The sequence below is a fragment of the Tyto alba genome, unplaced genomic scaffold (genome assembly GCF_018691265.1).
Source record: "Tyto alba isolate M040663 unplaced genomic scaffold, T.alba_DEE_v4.0 Super-Scaffold_46, whole genome shotgun sequence".
In the NCBI taxonomy this organism is placed as follows: Eukaryota; Metazoa; Chordata; class Aves; order Strigiformes; family Tytonidae; genus Tyto; species Tyto alba.
The window spans coordinates 7870363-7893236 of record NW_024881322.1 but is presented as its reverse complement, the minus strand read 5'-3'; the positions used below and the strand labels follow the sequence as shown (position 1 = coordinate 7893236).

General features: G+C 37.8%; 1 protein-coding gene across 3 annotated transcripts in view; it reads right to left on the bottom strand.

The window, feature by feature from the left end:
• The window catches only part of LARS2 (leucyl-tRNA synthetase 2, mitochondrial), a 96093-nt gene that overhangs the window by 4959 nt on the left and 68260 nt on the right, over positions 1-22874 (bottom strand). For all 3 annotated transcript variants that reach the window (XM_032987845.2, XM_032987856.2, XM_032987862.2), the window contains 5 exons: positions 22388-22570; positions 17175-17344; positions 16074-16151; positions 13867-13978; positions 5079-5206 (listed from right to left, as the gene is read on the bottom strand). In XM_032987845.2, coding sequence (XP_032843736.2) covers positions 5079-5206; positions 13867-13978; positions 16074-16151; positions 17175-17344; positions 22388-22570 — 671 coding nt within the window. The remainder of the gene's footprint in view (positions 1-5078; positions 5207-13866; positions 13979-16073; positions 16152-17174; positions 17345-22387; positions 22571-22874) is intronic.

The following is a 22874-nucleotide window of genomic DNA, read 5'->3' as shown; positions in this document are numbered from 1 at the left end:
CGATTCCTTGCAGAGATTCAAATGCAAGATTTATTAAAGTAAAAATATCTGTGGCTGAAAAGATATCTGAAAGATTCGTCATTGATCACATTTAGAAAAATAGGCTTTAATTTCTTTGTGTTGCATTTTACTAAACGCATGACTCATTAAGCCAACACTGACCACAAAGTTGACAACCACTCATAAAGTAATGCTTTCTTGTGTGTGGCTGGCTTTCAGAGCAGCTTCTATACTGGCTTTACATCAGCAGGGAAGAATCACATAACTAAAACTGAGTAAGACCTTTAGTGGGAATCACCTTAATTTATAAAATGGTCTTATAAATTCTTTCAGTCATCCAGTAACACTAGATAACAGACAGAGACTACAGAGCCTTACCGAGTGCCTTTCTGGAATTGGCATAAAATTCATTATTACAAAAGCTTTCAGATTTATATGGAGTACTTTCATTAGATTAATGAAAAGAATATCAATCCCACATTGTAGCAAACTAAATAATTTGTATTTTATAATCCAGTTCAATCAAATCACTTGCATAAAAATCTGCTGCAGGTACTGCAGATCTTTGACCTTTAGACATCACTGTAATGATTTTTCAGCCATCTAAAATGAACATATGTTGCTTCACACAACTTGGACATAAAAATGCACACAGCTTGGTTTTCACTTGGATTTCATCCAGGATACACATGTGCAACATACCACAAATGAGGGAGACCTACTTCACTTACCTAGTTTGTATTTTATTGAAAATAAAATAATCTGTGCAATTTTCTGAGAGGAAGTAGGGACAGATTTTTAAGAAACAAGATGAAGTCTGAAATGCAGCTGGGATGAGTCATTTCCAGTTTTTTGACTAGACTTGATTTTCATTTGCAGTTATAACGTAGATAGGCTTTTAACTATTCTTACATGCATCCATAACATGGTATTGTGAAAAGCTGGCTGTGTTAAAATTTGTCTTAAGCACCTCAGTTAAAGTAAATCCCTTGAAAAATACAGATGAGTTAATTTTTAAAGCTTTTGAGAAAAATAAATACAAGTTGTTCTTTCTGACAGGGCACTTCAGAGAAGAAATGCATTCCACAGGAAAAAAAGAAAATGGTAAAATCCAAATGGATACAGTTTTAGTGAGGATATAAAGCAAGCCTGTCAGCTCGCTGCTAGGACACACAGCCCGCAGTTCAAAACTATGCCTGCTTAGTTAAAATGTCATTCACTGTCTTCCGTGATGCAAATTAATATGTCCCAGTGGATGGATGTTGGCAGGGGGAAACTTGCCACAACTAGCCTATTTGGTGCCGTTCTCAACAGAAAAGCCAAGCAGTCTAAATCAACTTAGTAAATAAATCACTGCTAGCTGTTGTGTTTTCCTAGAAAGGTTGAGAAGTCTGGGTGACCTGACACTGTGTACCTTCCCACAGCACCTCTCCTCATCTTCCCACACCACACTGTGAGCTGAGTCCAAAAATCCTATCAAAGGGCAGATTGGTTATTTTATGTACTGAATTATAATGAAACAATATATTGGTTGTTTATATATATTGAAAGCATGGCTTTCATTATATTGTAGGCATCATAATGCAAAGTCAAATGTATTAACATCATTCTTAAAATAAGCACCTGCAGTTTTAATCACATGTTGTGCGTAACAAGCATCCTATTCATGTATTCTTTTAGTCGAGGTGTTAGATTCTCAGCAGAACAAATATCTCCTTCTATGCCTCCATCTCTCCCTCTGTATCTCACTAGACCATCATAACACTTGGCAGCTCCAGGTGAAAGTGCCAGCACAAGAAACTTGGGTGCTGGAAGCCTTGGTTCTCTGAAAAACCATGTCAAACTGCAAGAGGAGAAATATGTGAGGCTTGGGTACTTTCTTCCCCTGAGGAAGGAAGCTGTTGAATTTTCTTCCTTTTTTTTTGTTTTAAACATTTGACATTTTAGACTATTTTGGATCTAGAGGGAGCTAGAGGGAACTAGAGAGGTTATAAAGGATGAAATGAAATCACAAAAGACTGAAAAATAAGCACTTGGAGGCTGCAGAGAAGAATTTCTAGTTCAACTCAAATATTTTTTTTATCATTGATGCATAATCCTTCAGAGAAGTAAAAAGGAAAATCTGTGCACTTTTAAGCCTTCCTCATATGCCAAAGCAAGAAAAATGACACCAATTTTTATTTTATAAAAACATCAATTACAAGACCATAGCTGCTAACAGTTCTGCACCACCTAGAAAATGTGAGGAATGCTAGTCAGAAGTGTGTTCTATAGGATGAAATGCACACTACATTCAGGTCAGATTTTTCACAGCATTAACAATATATGGTATGATTAAAAATATTCAACTTCGCAATAACGTTTAGAGGAAGAGATACCCATGAACATCCAGTGAATTTAAATGTCTGTCTTGTAGGCAGTCTGTACTGTATCAGCCAGAGACGCAGTGAGTTGGTTGCTTTTGCTGCTTTGGGTTAAATATGGAAAGACATAACGCCAGCACAGACAGGAAATAATGAAGTATTTTGTGTCAAGAGAAATAAACCCATAATGTCTCAGCAGTCAAATCCCTGGCAGCCTGAGGCAGTTTGATGTCTTGAGAAGAATAGGGTTGTGGCCCAAAGACTCAGTTTGACTGTGCAGCCTTGTGAAGAGACACTGCCTCTTTGCAACTAACCAGTTCCTCTGTATGTCGAGTGTTTCTTGGTTTAATGAGGGCAATTTATTTTTACAGCCATACAAAAACCTACAGTGCCCACAAGACTTTAAAATACTCGCATTTATGATCTCTCCCTGCTTCTCTGTATTTCCCTTTTGCCTTACTCTTACAGTAGAAAGCCAGGTACACCCCCTAGGCACTATTTTTAAAAATTATTCCTAGTTTGAAAAGGAACTCATCTCTGGTCTTCCAGTCACTTGCTTTCTCAGAACTAAGGAAGGTATTTACATACATCATATTCTTCCATGAATATATGACTGAGAACACAAGGGTTGCTTTTTCTCTTATTACAAGACTTCTACACACGGCTGTGGTTTCAGCAAAGTCAACCAGGAAAAGAAACAAAAATAATTTTCATAATGGTTGCTTAAAGCAAAATTAATTTTTATTTTTCTGGTTTGTTTTTTTGAGAAGGCAGTTTTAACGTCAGCAGAAAAATATCAGTGAAATGTTTAGGCGTTTTCATGTACAGTTATATAGTCTTAAAAACATTGAGTTCAGAGTTTTCCCTATATTGCTGAAGTTTTTATTTTAAAGATATATTTAATAACACATTTGCTTTAACCACAGTTGCAAAGAAGTTTCTATAATTACACATTTTCTCATTCATTACTTCCTTATAAGCTGAACACTGGAATTTAAGATGTTTGCTAGCTGTGCTTGAAGGTGAAGGTTTATTTTAAGCTTGAGCAAAATGATTATACCTCAGTGAAGATTTTTATGGATATATGACCTTTTTACTGATATAAATAAATGCTTATCACTTAAAGAAAGCAAGCAAGCAATAAACCCACAGGGAATATTAGGCTAAGTCTGCTATTAACCCCAGCTGACACTTGAGTCCTTCTCCTTGGTCTGGGGAAAGATGCCAATTGAAAATTTCCTGTGGCCTCTGCTAAGGATGTACGTTGAATGTTAGAAAAATTAGTGTTTTAGCAGCATTTCTCATTCTGTTGAAGTGGACTGAATGAGAGATCTGGCAAGATATGAAATTATTTGCAAAGATACTTTGATTAAGGAAATCTACAGCAACATGACTTCCCCTAAATGCAACCAATCTCTTCCCTCCTCAAAAAAAACCAGCTGAACAAAAATGATGCAAGTGCCTTACTCCTTCTACCCAAAGGAGCTAACAGAATAAAATATAGATAAAATGCACTGCTTCTGTTTCTCTTACACACACACAGAGAACATGCTGTTCTACAAGACCAAATGACATTTCTTCTAGAGGCTCCATCTCTTTCAAAGTCCAGAAACACAAAAACTGTTTAAATGGAAACATTTAATTTAATTTAAAACATTTAAGTTTAGAATGTCTGCATGGTATATTAAAGGTTATTATTTGGTGAATGGTGAAAAAAGCAAGAGTCCTGCCGATCTAATAGTATGCAGCTAGGTAATTACAGACTATCATAATGCTTGAACATGAAGAACTTGAATGCAAGTTGAGCAGGAGTCAGTTGGTGGAAGAGCTGAGGCATTACTCCTGGATGCCCTGCCCTTGGCTCCAGGCAGTCCCTCCATGGCCTGCAGTGGCACCTCCAGCCACTGTGCACTATGTAACAGCAAACCTTCATGCTGCGTGGGAGCATGCTGCATGCAGACTAGGTAACTAGAGACATAGGAAAAAAGACAGTAAACTACACTGTGGATGTGCACTTACAGTTGGAAAATTACAGGTTAACTAAATGTAGTTGTATGTCCACTCTTCTACTAAACTGCTAGCTCTTGCCCTAGACCACAAAGGTATTAGAGCTCAAAGAGAACCCAGAATGCAGTTCTAACATTAGCAAAGATACCTGTCTTTTCTCAACCTCATTCCTGTAAATACACTCTGCTGAAATGTGCCAAAAATTCAGCTCGAGGCAGACAGGAAACATCGTTTGGCAAAAATCACAACTTAACCCAGTTTACGATAAGTTGTATTAGGCAACCATAGCACTACAGGTACCAGAAGAAATGTCACCTAATTATACATTTTTGTACAGGACCAAGTTCATAGTGCACTGTTAGGCAAAAAACCTGGAGGTACTTGTATTTTGATTGTAGTTTTGACTGTACTGTCCTTGCCCACAGCTATTCACTGGTCAAATCTCCACAGGTTGCTAAAATGCAGTCACTCAAAAAGATTTATATTTAGATCACCTGTCTTCCAGATTTGCTACATTTTTCCACTTAGGAAACCATTTTAATTACTCAGCACAATGGTAATATGATAATTGCAGCTTCTATTCTATCTGATCTTTCACTGAACCACCTAAGAAGGGATTTGACTTCCACAAGAGCAGAAGTTTTGTCATCCTCTGAACTCATAAGGCGTCAGCTGGCCACTACTGAAAATAAATGAAAACGTTCTTACCAGAACAGACATCTCCACAACATCTGATGGCTGAAGGTATTTTGGGTCTACTTCAGGCCAGGACTGATGCAGCACATCAACGTTCCAGTGATGATGAGGACAAAGTTTATTCTGCATATGTGCCAAACCTGGAAAATGAAACCCATCAAACATTCAGCTGTACTGTAACCAGACCATTGGATCTTTGGAATTTGTTTGATAAATAAAATCAGAATAGAATTGACTTTAAAAGCAAGTCCCTTAGGGGGAAATAACATTGTTTAGATTAGCATACAGCACATTATAAACAGAAAGACAGACATCTTTGAAGCACTTGTTTTATACCATGCGTAGGGATGCTAACATGAACAATGTGGGCATATTTGAAATTTTGATTAGCACTCCATAACTTTGCCAAAAGCCCAGAAGACCACTATTTATTATTTTAAATTGTAATACTGCAACACAAACTGACCTCTACTTCTAGAAGTCAATCATAATACTGCGGGTTTTTTTTTTCAATAACACCACCAGTTTGATTAAAGTTTTACTAACAACTCAATCAAAAAGATAAACAATTATGGCTTATTCTTTTACCATCTGTATTATGCTGGGTAGGTTTGAAATTTGCAAGTCAAGCTACTTGAAAGATTTTCTCTTACTTTGTGAAGTATCTATTTTCTTACAAATTAAAGGTGCTACATAAGAATACTTTGCACATCTTGCTATCCTTTCACATTCTGAAACACTTTATCCTTTGTTTTTATTTAAAAAAAATCCTAAAATGGCTATAAGTGATCTCTCTTTATTAAATAGGCTTTACTCTTCCCCAGGACAATTCATTCCTGATTTGTTTAAGTAATAGGAGAACACGTTGTAATTCATTCTGAAGCTGCATTCTTTAACCAAATAAAGGCTTCTGAGTGGGATATATGTTGCTGTTTACTCTAGCTGTAGGACAAAATAAAAGGATTGCACTTAACAAGAGGCTGTCAAATATGATCAATATTGATGAGGATTGCTCTTGTGATTCTCACAAAGCCAAGGGATTTTAAAATTAAAAACATTCTCTATGTTCTCGTGAATGCAGTCTAAAACTTTATATGAGCACATGCTTCATTCATAACTGCAAAATGTATAGGAAATCTCATCTGATTTAGGGAAACTCCAGCAAAAGCATAAAACCCATCAATACAAGATTCATTGTTGAGACTGAGGTACCTGGAGATGCTCAAAACACAGCACAATGGCAGACACGAGAGCAAAACCAACTCATGCATAATACATACATGAATTTACCTAGCTGGATTGTTTAGACTAATACAGTGAATAACAGCAGAGACATAAAGAGAATGCATCCTCCAGAAAAATCCACCAGATTTTTGTCAGCACTTTTTTGGACAAAGCACTTTGGTAAAATGACACACAGCCTTGCTATTTGCAAATGATTCAGAAAGGGGCAGTGGGGTGAACTGGTGGGAGCTATTTCTAATGGCAAGCAAGAATATGCACATTTCCTGAGAGTAACAACTAAGTCACAATCTTATTAGGTAAATAATTGATTAAAACACTTCAGTGGATCTCGTTTTGTGTATTTTTTTTTCTCTTGCATCAGTAGCTCAGAAACTAAAACAGCAAAAGATAGGAGCTCAAGCAGAAAAAAACCCTTCACACTGGTGATTCATTATCACGCTGACTTTAAAGGCAATAGCTGCTAGATTCTTCCCTTTTTGGCTTTTGAACATCCAGATGAGCTCATTTCTTTCCAACCGATCACATGCCTTGTGGCAGAAGTGTGCATACTGACCACTCCTTAGTTTCCTGTTGAAGTGGATTCTTCAAACTATTTGAAAACCACTCTCTGATATAGGTCAAGAGCTTCTATCTATGAAAGCAAAACCAGGGTCACTTTTAATCCGTGTGGAGGCTGTCATTCCTAATAATCCTACTAACAATAATTTTAAAACATATTCTAAAGCAGATAAAGTGTGACTAAGCACAATGTCGATCTTTTGGTTCATTTTCTTGCTACAAAATGAGCTACAAGGTCATCCATATTAAAAAAAAAAAAAAAGCGTGAAAGTTAACAGAACTAGTTTCAGAAAACAGAGTTTGACAGGAAATAAAAATGAAGGTTTCAGTTATGTTGCCTGCTTGGCTTCCTGTCTTAATTCACATTCTGTGAGCTGCAGAACACAGAAAATGCCATGATTTGCTTTGTATTTTCAAAATGCAACACACAAGACCAGAAAATTCATCATCATGACCCAGAATGGCGATGGTCCACTTGTCAGGACCCAGACAGAATCCTCCTCCAGCCTTCCCATTTTATTCTGAGACACGACACAAATGCACTCTTTGAGAAGTTGAGAACTGACCATTTCACAGACTTCTATTGTGAAAACATTAAAAACCTATTTTACTGTCTTATTGTACTGGAAAGCACCTAGTGAAGTGCACTTTATGAAGCAGTGTGCATTCTGCTTTATATTTTTTGGTGTATTTTGCTTTTATGGCTATAGATTCTCCTGCAGATGTAGGACAGAAAGCCTACATCAGACAGTAACTGAGTACACTGTTACTTACTGTAAGCTGTTTACTTATATATACACATCTGTACAGCCACACAGGACAGATCAAAGACAATACCTGTGCTCAATCTGAAGCCCTGGTCCTGTCATTGGATCTGCTTCAATTGACTTTTACTGACTAGCAAGCTAATACTAGAGCAAGATTTCCCTAACCAGTAACTCACAGCATTGGATCCCAAGTTAAAACACCAAGATAAACGTGTATTACTGTAAATGAGTGAGTTAAGAGAATGAGGGGACAGGACAAGTCTAACAACGTTTCAGCCCATGGCTATGTTTTATTAGCATTACATGAGTATTCCATAAGCATAATACCTCCCCTGCTATTTGGCAGGGAAGAGCAGATTCTCATTTTAAAGAGATTTAAGAAGGAAGATGTGGAAGCAATCCTGTATCAGCAAGGTAAATTAGGACAGCAAGGTAATTCTAGTCTTACAGAAAAAGACCACTAGAAAAAATTATCTGTAAAATTCCAGCAAGAGTGCAGCTAGTTGGACACAAAATTAAATAGGCAAGAGAAAAAGATGTGATTATGGAGTAAACTGAGTAAGAGCTGGCATAGGACAAGTGCCAGCACAGAGAGGTTAACAAAGCAGAAAAGGCAAGGAGGACTGAAGTCATGACGGGTGATAAAAGGAAGTTAATGAAGGCATCTGAAGCAGCGCCAGTATCAGAGTTTACGACTAGGAATTTTCTAACAGGAGATAGAAGATGATCAGAGCAGGCAGCATAAGGTGACTATGAGGGTACATTATCCAAATGCTGATAACTTTTGGGTTTAGCAAAATCAGAACAACTGAAATCTGTGTTAAGTAAAAATCCACCACACTAGCCAACAAGCAAATAAAATTTTTAAAAAGCTTAGAGCAGGAGTGGGTAAGGTTAAGTGGAGATGCATTCGGGTTCAGTATCTTACTTGCCTCTACAGCCTCTTCCAAGGACAGGATTGTTACCACATTACCTTGTTCTTGATATGTTTTTTTACTATTTAATGAATCTTCCTATTTGACAGATTCAGGCAAGTTGCATATCTGAAATACCTTTCTGCAGCCCAGGAGGAATATGTCTGTCAGTCATGTGTGAAATGGTCTGCAATCTCAGAGAAATTACAGCAACACAGTAAGATCTTTTTCCAGACAGCTCTGACAAAAACTGTATTATACTACTGGTATAGTAGGACAGAACTGGGTAAAGTCAGGAAAATTTACATTTACTCAATACCGTATTAGGGGATTGATTTTATATGTTCTCTAGTGACAGATGTGGAGCACCAAGGTGCGTTGTGAAAAGCCTGGGTTACTAAAAGCCAACTCTAGAACGTGTTTCCAATTCAGCAAACTCCATGTGATTCCTTTTAACCTTCAGAAGAATATCTGCCTTCCTCCGTTTGTATGGACTTACAATCCTTCAACTTTGGGTTATTACTCTTGGAGGAAAAAAATATCTTTTTAATTCCAAATTGTGTTTCTTCTTGGACTTGTGAAGGGAGATTTCTGCATTCAGATTTTCAATTAAAATCTGTAACATCAATTAGCTTCTACTCAGCTCTATTCTTTACAGAAGCCTTCTTGAGCAAGGACTGAATTCAGACAAAAAAATTCTTGCAAAAGAGCCACTGCATTGTTGCTAAAAATGTTGCTAAGACAATTATACCACTACAAATTCCAACAATTATGTTTAATTTCAAAATATCTTAAGATGTGTTTATCATCAGTATATATCTTTCATGTGCCATCTCTAATAAAAATTTAACAACTCACAATAAGCAGTTTCATATCCTTGTCTGGACAGCAAAATACTGTACTACTATAAACAAACTAAAAAAAACCAACAAATGTCTCAAATGGTGTCTGTATATTCCTCAGATACAAGGTTTCAGGAAGGAAACAGGTTTCCTCATCCTGTTAGTGTTCATAAACTGCCAAGATATCAGCCGGATGAACTCTTCCCACACTGAGGGGCTACAGTCTCTTATTATGTTATTAAGTGATAAACCAGTGTGTTCACTACACAATTAGGACCATTACATTAACACACCAAAATACTGAAAACTGTTCCTCCTCTAAGCAGGAGAAAGAACTCTTTCACAGACAAAATATCAAAGCAGTGCATTACTATTGTTCAGCTGCTGAAAGGTGAGGCACTTGTCAAAGAGCATTCAAGCAGCTTTTCCTTCACTCAGACTGGAAATATTCACTGCCAATACTGAAGTATGCTCTTCAACCAGCTCACAGAGAGACCAAACTCATTTCTACCTGATACATGAAAACAAGATGGTCACATATAAACTAAACTCCATGGGAGAATAATTCTTTAGCTGCAGAAAAACAAAAATCGCTGTACCTTGAATCTATTTAGTTTTATTTTTAGTTATACTTAAAAGTTGCACATTACATCAGAAGCATCCTTGGGATATCAAACTGCAGTTCTGAGTTTGCAAAGTTTATCAACAGACTAACACAGAAAACATAGTGGACTAAAAAGCTAAAATTTCAAATGAACTCTGATGCAACTCTTGCAAATCGGGATAGTATTATTACAATCAAAATTACTATCAGTGATGCTAGTCATTACTTAAAATTCAAGCAAAGCATGTTTAATTAAAACTCTAAAATAATCTTTGTAATTTCCCTAATATTTTCATTAGTTGGTAATCAAGATGGACTGATTTGCAGTTAAATCCAGCTGCAAATAACTGTTTTGCTAACCAAGAGATAACTACATACATATTATACACTTAGCCAAGTTTTAATGTTTACAAGCTATTGTATTAGAAAACACTGACTTGCAATTATTTTTTTTTTACATTTCATTGCAAGCTGTGTCAAATAGCTCTTAGATTCAAATGGAAATCAATTTAAATGCAAAAAAGCATTTTTTGTTATTTAAGCATAAATGCATTCAGAATGTAAGTATTTAAGAAAATTTGTTAGATACTTAAAATTTATCATGTTTTGCAGTTAAACATTTTTTTTGAGCAGAGGAGAATATCTTATGTAACTACTGAATAAAATTAACAGTATTAGTTATTTTTGGACATTAGAAACTTAACGATTCTAATATTTATAGTCTCTTTTGCCTAGCTTTTTATTCCAAAACTGTAAAAGGAAAAGGGTTGGTTGATTTTTTTCAATTTTCAGAACAGCTGTCATTTAAACTGAAAAAAATACTATTTGCACCTGCAGAAAAGCTTCTAGTTGTTCAAAAGTTATTTTAATACCCAAAGCCTCATTCTGGGTGTCTAGCCAGAAAGTTCTATAGTTCTATGGTTTAATTATCTTCAAATCTTTCACAGAATTAACTTTATATAATATAATACATTAAGTCAGGGTCTTATTGTAGGTTGTTATTATTTCACATTTAGTTTTAAGTTCCAATGTAATTTCTTAAATGTTTCTTGACCATAATCAGTAATCAGAAAAGCATAAAAGGAGAGATTACAATGCAACAGTAAAGTATTATTCATCCTGTGAAGCACAATGAAAACAGTCAAAATTAATGAGACTGCTCTTTCCTTATCTCTCTTCCAAGGCCATAGTAAAATTAATATGAAGCATATCTCATTATGTAGCAAACACTTTCTAATGAGAAACACTAATAAGAAAGCAAAATTATTTTTCTTCAAAAAAAGCTTAAATACACAAGGAAGCGTAATGTGGTTCAGAGTTGATACAAGTCACTCTTCCTACCAGTGTTCCTACTCAGGTGCAAAATTATCTGTTTGATATTAACTACAGGGCTTCCAAATTTTCCAGTTTAATTTTCCCCCGTAGAAAGAAAAAATGCTCCTTGTTTTAATCACTAAACCAAACAAAATGTAAAGGCGGTGTACAAGTTATTTTATCATGAAACGTCAGTGTTTAATTATAAATACATTGCTTATGTGTTGTTTATTATTGGCATTATAATAGCAGACAGAGGCTTTCATCAAAGTTTGAGGCTCCACTGCTATAGGTGCTATTTATAGAGCTAATAATATACAAAGTCCTTTTTCCTGACTAGTTTACAAGGGAGGAAGCAGCACTATCCCTACATTTAGATGCAAAGCCAAGGTACAAAAAGAGAGACTTATTCGGAGTGTGCATGGAGAACTAAAACAAAAAGAAAACTAAAGAGAGCATTTAGAAAGCTTTATTTTTATAATGAAATTACTTAAAATAAGAAAGCATCATCACCTATATATAATAAAGTTAAGAAATTGGTTACATCAGAAGCAACAAGACTTGGTGGAACCGGAGTGCAGTTCAGAACATGACCTTGGGGAATCTTTCTCTAGACTATAGTTGGACATTTTTCACCAGAAATCACAATCCCAGGACAGAATTGCTAGATGTTGGCTATTTCAAAATAATGAAAGTCTTCTTACCACAACGTGGTAGTTAAATGTACATATGTTCTCCTGATAAAATTGTTTAATAACTTTGATGTAATGTAATGATGACCATGCTAAAAGAGATTGTGATTTTCATGTCTAGTCATAAAATTATTCAGGCACTGATCACCACACAGTGTTTTTGTATGTTAGCTGCACTGAATTACTATGCACAGTCTTTGGACCACACAAGCAAAATTTTATCTTTAAATGCAGACAGAAGCTGAGGACAATACCCCACCAATTTTTATATGTTTCCTTCTCATTTTTACATCAGAAAGATATTCAGAAAATGTTTATCATACTTCAGTGATTTTCGTATTAAGAAAAGACTTAGAATCACAGAATGATTTGGCTTGGAAGGGACCTTAAAGACTATCTAGTTCCAACCACCCTGCCATAGGCAGGGACAACTTCCACTAGGCCAGGTTGCTCAAAGCCCCATTAGGCCTGGCTTTGACAGGCCTTCTCTAACATTCAAAGCGTTACAGGATTAAGCTTTACATTTGACAAGTTATGTTAATTAAGACATCCTAGTGTTCTTTGTCATTTTACCAAAGGTATTTGATAATTCTGTATTCCCTAACATGTATCTGAATTTCAAGTTCACAAGGCAGTTTTTAAGTAATTAGCCTGGACCTTTTCTGCCTCCGTCTCAATCAATGTGGAAAACAAAGTCGTAGCAATCATTTCCATTGAAGTATAGTTTTAATTAGGTGGTACTTCATATTGCAAGAAAATATTGACCAGAAGTGGCTTTCTCCAGATGGATCATGTCTGATGTCACTCTTAATTCTAAACAATTAAGCTTGTATTAAGACATCTTATAAACATGAAATGAAAACAGAAAAAAAACCCACTCTCCCTCATATATCTTGCCGTTTCCAGAGTCTCTGCCCCAGTGCTACTGCTTTGAACAAAGGCAGCCTCTCTTTGGCAGTTAACGTTTTTACAGGGCCATGCACAACTCTGAAATGTAAGCAATTTAGTTGCTCTACTCTGTAAACACTTGAATGCACAAAGTTTTAGGAAAACTGTTAAAACAGCATCTGAAAGCTAACATTAGGTCCAAAACCATATCAATTTGTGGCCAGTCTTAATGCAGAATATATTATTATCTTCCCACATATGTCTTGGGACTTCTCCCAGTAAATCTTAAAAGCAACTGCTGAACTCTAGCATGCACACCCTCATTTCACAGGCTTTAACTGTAGCAGCACCCTGCAACTTAGCCCACTTGGGATTCAGACCTCAAGGTTTACAACTGTGACAGATCTTAAAAAACATTTCCCGTCTACCATTCCCAATCTCCACAAGAGGTTAATTTGCAGCATAAGGTCCCTCAGCCTCTGGAGAATTTTACAAGAGTAGGATTTTTTTTGAATACTTCTTTAGTCTTTTTAGCATAAAGCCCTCTGACATGGTTCTCTTTGCCTGAATTCCTGAAAGAAAATATTTGTAGTCTGAAGACTATGAAACAGTAGTTTAAAAAGGGCTGTTTCTATCCTTATGTTCAGCTCTTAATACTGCCGTCCATACACAGGAACAGCTACCAGCTGACATATAAATTCCTCATGCAAGTCCTGTCTTGAATTTTTCTTTCTTCTTCCTTTCTCTGCCTAGTCTCAAGAAATCCACCTTGGTATGCAAGGGGAAAGAAACTAAAAGCAAAACGAGAGATCTGGGAACACCACAAGTTTCAAGTTTGTTTAGGAATTATAACAGAAGGTGACCAGATAGATACAGAATTCAGGATAAGTGACGCGTGTACTATGTTAAAGTCATTTTTGCAAACCTTTTGCTTTTTTTCCTGGAACATCAATAAAAAGTTTATTTCTATAAATACCTTTCCACATCTCTGATGCAATGTGCGGAGCCATAGGTGCAACCATAATGCAGAGTGAAGCCAAAGCATCTTCAAATTCTGTGCTGTGGAGAATAAGAGGCTGAGAAGCTTGCTAAGTGAAAAGACAGAAGGAAAAGAAAATAAATTGTTAATATTCTGAGGTTGGGGGGAAAGTAGTCTAATTAAGTAGAAAATGCAGTAATAAAACCTAAAATCAATGTTTATACTTAGGACAGCATAATTTCAAAATAAATTAGAAACTTATAAACAGTTCTGGAGAATTGCAACTCTCGGTCAGAGAGTGCTCTTCTCTAACACTTGGAAGCTAATCCTGAAGAGGCTGATGCTGTAGTACTGGAGTCTGAGCACAGACCCACGCGGACAACAGTGGCCCTCAAAAATATTTTGAGTGCTGCCACTTCTACAAGTGCAATCTTACATAAAACCAGACCTATCTGAGAAGAGGTGAAGTACTTGTATAAGAGAGTCAAACTGTGCTGAATGCAGCATGGTTTTTGTTGGGATAAGGTTCAGTTGTACAGGATCCTAGAGTGGCTTAAGCAAAGCTGAATTAAGTGACAGAGCTTTTAGAGCTGAAGGAAGCTTTGGGACTGAAAATTGCAGCACAGGCTTTTACAATTCAATGTTCAGATCGCTTTAGTAAAGTGTTCAGCTTCGCTGGTACAGAAAATTTTAAATTTCCTGCAAAAGATGATAGACTGACAAAATTGGAACCTTTATTCCTCTATTTATTGTATCTTAATAGAAAAGATACAGCACTAAACATAACCGGATGAACTTTTTCTTTCTTTGTCTATTTGTGATTACATCCAATGGTAAATTCAGATTCTGCATTTATTTTGTAATTTGCCCTTCTAAAGAAACAGCACAGAAAAATGTCAATAGATGTCATCTTATGGGAATTATTTTGTGGGTGTGATGAACACCCACTCCCATCTACTAGAAAACTGTCTAAAAACAGTGATTTGTTCGACACAGACAACAAATATTGTCAGATGGCATCTTATCATTGATATTAACGAGATCAGTGCAAACTAGATTTGAGTAACTTTTAGTAACTACTACTTGCTTTCTATATTTAATCTTCACCCACCTCCCCACTTCCTCCTTTCAAATGAGAGTGAAAGAGGAAGCGTCAGCATACTATACGGAAACTTGTTCTTGAAAGATAGTGCACTTCTTTGGCCAAGAAGTATGTCAGTGTTCAAACATCTGGCTGTCTGCAGGACAATGATTTTTATTTATATTTTTTTTTAACATTCACTCATCACCATCCACCAGCCCAAAATTTGTATGAATCACTGATCTGGAGGTAAAGAAGCATGTGCCACCTTCCCAACACTACACAATGCTCCAGAGTTAAGTTATCTCAGCTTCTGCACTTGTGCATGCCCCACTTAACTTTTACTTTTTATTAAGTTCCTTGGCTTTCCCAATAATCTCCTTGGATTCTATAACATATAAATGGTATTTCAGTAAAGAAGTTGAAAAATCCAAATTTTGATTTGATTTCTGATCTAGATCAGGTTACCTTTATATGCCTGAATGATTGCTCAACCAGATCTAAGAGCAGTAATGAAAATAATGATAATAGTTTATTATATTTGATCTATCACCACTAGCTGATAAACAACATAATCTAAACAAAAAATGCTAAAGACTTAAGTTATTTTTACATTTGTTTTAAGAAAGTAAATTTGCAAACTCTATTACTAGCAGACAGTTCAGTGGTGAAAGCTGTCTCTGAGGAATGTTAAAATTACGTGTGATTTTCTTTGCAAAGAATAACCCTTTTCTTTACATCAGAATGTTTGGTATTTCTGTAATGTACTACTGTACTTAGCTACCTATGCAACTTGGTTAAAAAAAAAAAGAGAACAAAGAACAGAGCTAAACTAAATGTGTCCTTTTCAAATTACAGGCTGAAGATGTAAACATGAGAACCTAGCAGCTCTAATGCAATCAAGCTCATCCTGCAAAAACATGTATTTCAGGGTTACAGTGATACTAGAACATGCTGCTTTTGAACTGAACAATTAAATGAGGCTCTCAATTTAGTGGCAATGTTTATGACAGTACATGACTTATGGAAAGCTGGACCTATAGTTTAGGCAGCTCCCGCTTTGTATAAAGACTTACAGGAACAGGATCTGAGAAAAATACTGTCATTAATACCATATACTTACATGGAGTACATTAGTGAGGCCCATCAATCGGGAAATAGCTGCATTGAACAAATGATCTTTTGTGAAGTTCTCTGTTACCTTGTATTAGAAGAAAAGGTTTATCATTAATTACTTAAAATTCTCAAACATGGAATACCGGGGTTTTAAATGAAAAATAATTATTGATAATCAATTTCCATTTGTGAAATATGCCCATCTTACCTCTTAAATGAAAATCACTTTGGCACGCAAACACATCATATATGCAATCACATGCATGTATGGGAAAATAATAATCATATAAACATTCAGTTGACTAGCTTTCTTTCTGTTTCAGGATTTTAAAAGCTTCAACTAATGCCAATGAGAACTGTGTATTAGTAATCATCCTCTATCTCCTTTAACAAAATATCTTTGCTTTGCCCCTACAAGAGGTTCTTCATATTTGTAAATCCAGTTACGCTGTTGAAAGCTTGTCCAGAGATTGCAAGATTAGAATTCTAAAGTCTGTTAAAAGACCTGGAAGGTCCCTCATCACAGAGTTTAAATCAGGAAAAATTTTTATCCACATAAAAATATTTTAAGTTAATTTTGCAGGTATTTATGTCTCCTTCTGAGTCTTGGATAATTGAACTGACACTAATCACAGCATGAAACACATAAAAGAGTTGAACAATCATGCCAGTAATTTTTTTTTTTTTTTAGGATACACCAATATATTTTCACCAACCACTTCTTCTATATGAAACAGCAGGCATGATAATGAGGTGTGAAGTAAACAGATCAAAAGACTCTGTTAGGGATGAATAACTCATCTATAGCTTTTCTATAGGAAATAGAGTTACTTGCAACCCAGATTGATAACTTTTTAATGACATAACATTTCATCCTTTAAATGAGGCACACAGGAGATAAATTCTGCCAATCCAAATTTTAGCACTTTGAAAAAAAGTTCTGTTCCTTAGAATCTGTAGGTAAATAAAAATACTTATATAGAGAAGAATTCACTTATAAATTATGACCTACTCATCTGGGGAAAAAGCTTTTGGCTCTGTAAGTCAAGCATACAGTTTTAGCATAAGCAGCAACTTGAATAATTTACAACTATGTGTTTCTTTTAACCTCAGAAATCACCAGATTCTTCCGCTCCCATATCCTTCTGGCTTCAGCCTTCTCCTTCTTACTCAGAAGCTCAGGATTGGGCATGGTTCCTGAGGTCCTTGCTTCAATGAGTTTGGTTACAAGCATCCAGAGGCGCGTCTGCCATCTCTGAACACCTGGCATAGTATCAGCTGAAATTAATGAAATATTGTAGAAAAAATTTCAGTTACAATTAACGAATCCAAAACTTTAAACAATAGCAGAAAAGAAACTGACTGCTAGAGTTAAACATTTAAAAAAGAACCCACTGTATTTTAAATGAAAAATGTCAATGCAATTAAAAATGCCTTTACAAATAATGCTGGGCTGCCTTAATGGAAAGAAATCAATATGATAAAACAAAAGTATTTTTCTGCAATGACTTGAAAATATATATATATACAGCAAGAATATTTGCTAAATCTGTAAAATAACCCAATGGTATGTCAATGTTAGAACGCTCATCTCATTTTTTTTAATGACTCAACAAAACAGTTGTACAGGCTCTCATTTTTCAAACTCATAGAAGAATATAAGCATACATACATACATGTATGAACACAACTATTTTTTAAAGAGAGAGATCTTCTAAAACTTGACTTTAGAAATAACATGTACTTTTGTTGCTCTGGAGATGCTACTGTGCTAATGAGTACAGGCTCTGATCTTTGGTACCATCTTTTGACGCAGTTTAGTTTGGGATGGGGAGATTATAAAGCTGTTCATCCTGACCCTGCAGGCATCAGACCTGCTCCACGGCTGCTCTAAGAACGTGTTACTGTGACCTAGGGACCCTGCTACAGAGAGGCCCCAAGCTACTGCTGCTCACAGCCAGGTCCTCCATGTGGTATGGTGCAGATATGGCCCAAGGTATGGCACCGATATGGCTTTAGCTCTCTTCCAGATGTGTTGTGTTTCTACTGGACTGCACAGCACTACATCGCACTGCACTGCACAGTATCAGCACATTCTAAGACGTCCCAGCTGGCAAGAGCTTCCAATTCTGCTCTGGCAACTGTGCTTGAAAACACTGCCAGGGCTACCTCTAAACTGCGAGAGGTAAAAGACATGTGAGTCACTGTAACACAGGTGGACTATCAGACTGATTACACTAGATTAAATACTTCCTACACATCTGGGAACAGTAAAATACAACTTGATTGACTACACCTGCATGATCCTCATGAACTCTCATAGGTGGGACTGGGAGTATGATGCTCTCCCCAAACTTCCCAACTCCTGTTCATACCAGAAGCATGTAGATCATCTAGGCATGGTAGGCTTGTCATTATCTGGACTGTAGTAATGGTATAATAAGTTGCTGGGTAAGTTTGACATCTGGTCTGGCATAGTCTGGAAGACTGTTAGCCCACACCAGGGGAGAGAATTTCACAAGGCCCTACCTTCATGTCTACCGCTGAAAAGACAAGGAGTCTAATCTGGAGGGCAATCCTCAAAAGGCTATCAAAACACCTCCAGTGAAGAGAAGGATCATGGCAACTGAGAACCTGCATTTAATACTCTCTGAATAAAACAATATTCTGTATTGGGTTTGAGTGGCAAGGTTTTGGTAGTGGGGAGGCACAGGGGTGGCTTCTGTGAGAAGCTGCCAGAAGATTCCCCTGTGTCTGACAGAGCCAATGCCAGCTGGCTCCAAGATGGACCTGCCGCTGACCAAGGCCGAGCTCATCAGTGACAGTGACAGTGCCTCTGGGATAACGTATGTTAAGAAGGGGAAAAAAACGTGTGTGGGAACCTGCAGCTGCGGAGAGGAGAAAGACTGTGTGAGAGAACCAACTCTGCAGACCCCAAGGTCAGTGAAGGAGGGGCAGGAGGTGCTGCAGGCACTGGAGCAGAGATTCCTCTGCAGCCCGTGATGAAGACCATGGTGATGCAGGCTGTGCTCCTGCACCCATGGAGGTCTACGGTGGAGCAGATCTCCACCTGCAGCCTGGGGAGGACCCCACGCTGGAACACAGGGGGATGCATCCAAAGGAGGCTGGGACCCCACGGAGACACATGCCAGAGCAGGCTCCTGGCAGGACCTGTGGAGAGAGGAACCCACGCTGGAGCAGGTTCGCCGGCAGGACTTGTGACCCCATGGGGAACCCACATTATAACAGTCTGTTCCTGAAAGACTACACCCCAATGAAAGGACACGTGGAAATAATCCACACTGGAGAAGTTCATGAAGCAGTGCAGTCTGTGGGAAGGACCCACGTTGGAGACATTGTGGAGGACTGTCTCCCATGGGAGGGATCCCATGCTAGAGCAGGGGAAGAGTGTGAGAAGGAAGGATTGGCAGAGACATGTGATGAACTGACCGCAACCCTCATTTCTTGTGCCCCTGTGCCACTCGGGAGGAGGAGGCAGAGAAATTGGGCATGACATTGAGCCCAGGAAGAAGGGAGCGGTGGGGGGGAAGGTATTTTTAAGATTTAGGTTAATTTTTCATTACCCTACTCTGATTTTGATTGGAAATAAATGAAATTAATTTCCCCAAGTCAAGTCTGTTTTGCCTGTGATGGTATTTGCTGAGTGATCTCCCTGTCCTTATCTTAGTCCATGAGCCTTTCATCATATTTTTCTCCTCCTGTTCAGTTAAGGAGGGAGGAGTGATAGAGCTGCTTGGTGGGCACCTGGCATCCAGCCAAGGTAAAACTCACCACAACTTGCTTCATTTCTTCAATTTAAACATCCTCTATTTTGTTATCATTAAGAAATTCACACCAAAGCCTAAAGATTTAAGAGATGCTTTTCACCTACTTTCCATGTTTTTCCCCTGGAAATATCTTCAGGCTGCTAATATCACCTTTTGTCCACATTTTCCAATACTCTTCTAACATGACATGACTCTGAAATCTTTCTTTGTATTTCTCAAGTGGTAAACAGCTTGGTTTTAATGACTAAATGCATTTTTGCTAGCATTACACCGGCATGTACTTACCTTTCTTAAAAAAATGTTTAACCACCAAGCTCTAGTATACTTTGCAACTAAGATTTCATACCCATGATTCTCATACTAATTTAATTTATTCCATTTTCAAGATGGATAAAACCAGCAAAAACATTGTGTGCCACTAAATTTGCTGCTTCAGAGGGAATTATGTACCTGTGTACTGTTAGTGACGCAGGAGTTAAAGCTTGATTCCAATTTTAACAGACCTTTCATATGCCTAACTCTCTACTGTTGTGATTAGATGGTGACAGAAAACCAACTGAGAAAAATCATAAAGTCCTCTCCTTCAATAGTGTCATAATATATCATAATATTTAAATTAACACATGTGGATGTAAACGGTGACAGACACCAACCGAAATAATACTTAGTGCAGGCTGAACTAAGTAGCAAGAAACTATCACAAGAAACAGTGAAGAAGTACACCTTTTAAATCCGGCATAGAGTGTATTATTAAAGCCTTAAGCGACAAGAGGGCTAGATTTAACTGTATGCATAAGACTACATTAAAATGCATGAAACACGGTAGATAGAAGAAATTAAGATCTGTCAGTATGACAAATGACATGATGAAAGTAAATAAGTGCATAGGAGGGTAAATCTTAACTTATTCAAGAAATAAACTTATAAAAATGTCATGTGTGTAGAAATATTAATTACTAGGAGCTCTGATTATCTTCTAATGCAATTCTCCTAAGAAGTATTTCATAGTCCAGCTTACAAAAGCCATTGCATACATGAGTAAATAAATGGACATAATATGGCAAAGTTTTATCTGTAATCTGGTATGATTAAAAAAGCAGCTTGTAATGAAGAAAATAAAATAATCATTTACAGTCAATCAGTCATAGCTAATAAAAAAAATAAGAGAAGTCCAAGTCTGCAGAAGAAAATACCACTTAAGAAGTACTTTTCACACATGCTTTTAGCTTGTAAGAGGCAAGCTGTTTGTAATAATTTTGCAGGCCTGCCTCTCAGTGACAGCCTTGTGATCTCTTCTCTTTGTTGTGGTTTGAGCCTGGTCAGCAGCCTAACATCATGCAGCCACTCTCTCCCCCTTCTATTCTGGCAATAAGAAGGGACAGATGAGCCAGGCTTGGGGTTCAAGATAGGACTGGGATGGGAAAAAAATCACCCTTTAGGGGCACGAGCAAAAGGCAGACTTGTTAGGGGAAGAAAAAAAAAGAACATGCATTTATTACAGACACTAACAACACTTAACAGGGTAGGACAGTGAGAAGCATTGCCACACCTTGAGAACACCTTCTCCCTACTCCTCCCCCTCTTCCCGGGCTCAGCTCTGCTCCCGATATCTCTACCTCCTCCCCCCAGGGGCACAAGGGCAGGGAATTGGGGGGTGCAGGCAGTGCCACCACTTCTTCCATCTTCAGTGAGGGGAGCTTCTGGAACTTGTTCCCCCTGCTCCATCGTGGTCCCCCTCTCACAGGAGACAGTCCTCCACAAACTTTCTCCGATGTGAGTCCCTCCCACAGGCCGCAGCGTTCCCCACACTGCTCTGTCGTGGGGCAACAACTTTCTCCAACCGGAGTCCCTCCCACGGGCTGCAGCCCTTCCTGAGCTGCTCCCGTGTGGGACACCCCTGTGTGCTGCAATCCTCCCAGCGCTGGACTACAACAGCAGGGGCTGCTTCTTCCCACAAGACCCCGGCCTTCTTTGGGCACAGTCACCTTGATCATCCTGGCGAAAAACACAGGCCATAAATCAATGTCTGCTCCACCGTAGCTCTCCATGGGTGGCAGGGGGGGCCGCCCTGCTGTCTCACCACAGGATACAGGGGGGTCTCTGCTCCGGCACACCTCCCCCCTCCTTTCTTCCTCTGTTCTGCCAATCACCTTGGTGTTCATGCAGCTGCTGCAGCTCCTCCTCACAAGTCCCACTCCTTGTCACCACGTCCCTTCTTAAACACGTTATTGCAGAGGCGCAGCTGATTGGCTCAGTTTTGGTGCAGAGGTGGAGCTGACTTGGAGCTGGGGGAGCTTCGAGAAGCTTCTCACGAGGGGCCACCCCTATAGCCCCCTCCCCTGCCACCAAAAACCCCACCACTCAAACCCAAGACACTTTTAAAACAAATAAGCAGTAAAACCTGCTCATTATACTTTTTTGATTCAATGTTCCAAAAGTTGGGCATGAACAACTATATTAATTTTGTGTTTAAAATATAACACACTAGAAAAAACCCAAACTAAACAAAAACAACAGAAACAATCCAACTTACTTTTAGTATCCCACAAAATATCTTGTTCTGGAGGAGCAGCAAACAAAATGTAAAGACGTAGGGTGTCGATGCCATACTGTTGGACTAATTCTTCAGGGTCTATTCCATTGTGCTTAGATTTGCTCATTTTTTCCCAAGCAACTTGAAGCTTCTCACCAGTGTTTAGGTGAACTGGTTCAGTTCCTAAGTATTAAGACATATGCAAAATATTAAAACAAATTTTGCTCATTTGTAACAGCAATTAACTGTGTTCCCTAAGCATAGGAAGAAACAACTATTTCTAGTGGGTTTTTTTGGTTTCCAAACGGCTTTAAAGAGGAAAAACACCCATTATAAACACCCTCTTCCCTTCCAAGCTTTTCCTACTTTAATGTTTTAACACAAGTAATATCCCAGTGCTTTCATATTACATCATGACAGAAAGTCTCCTCCTACCATTTGGAATCTGTATCTGGCACTCATCCTACGTGTTACCTTGATAGGCCCT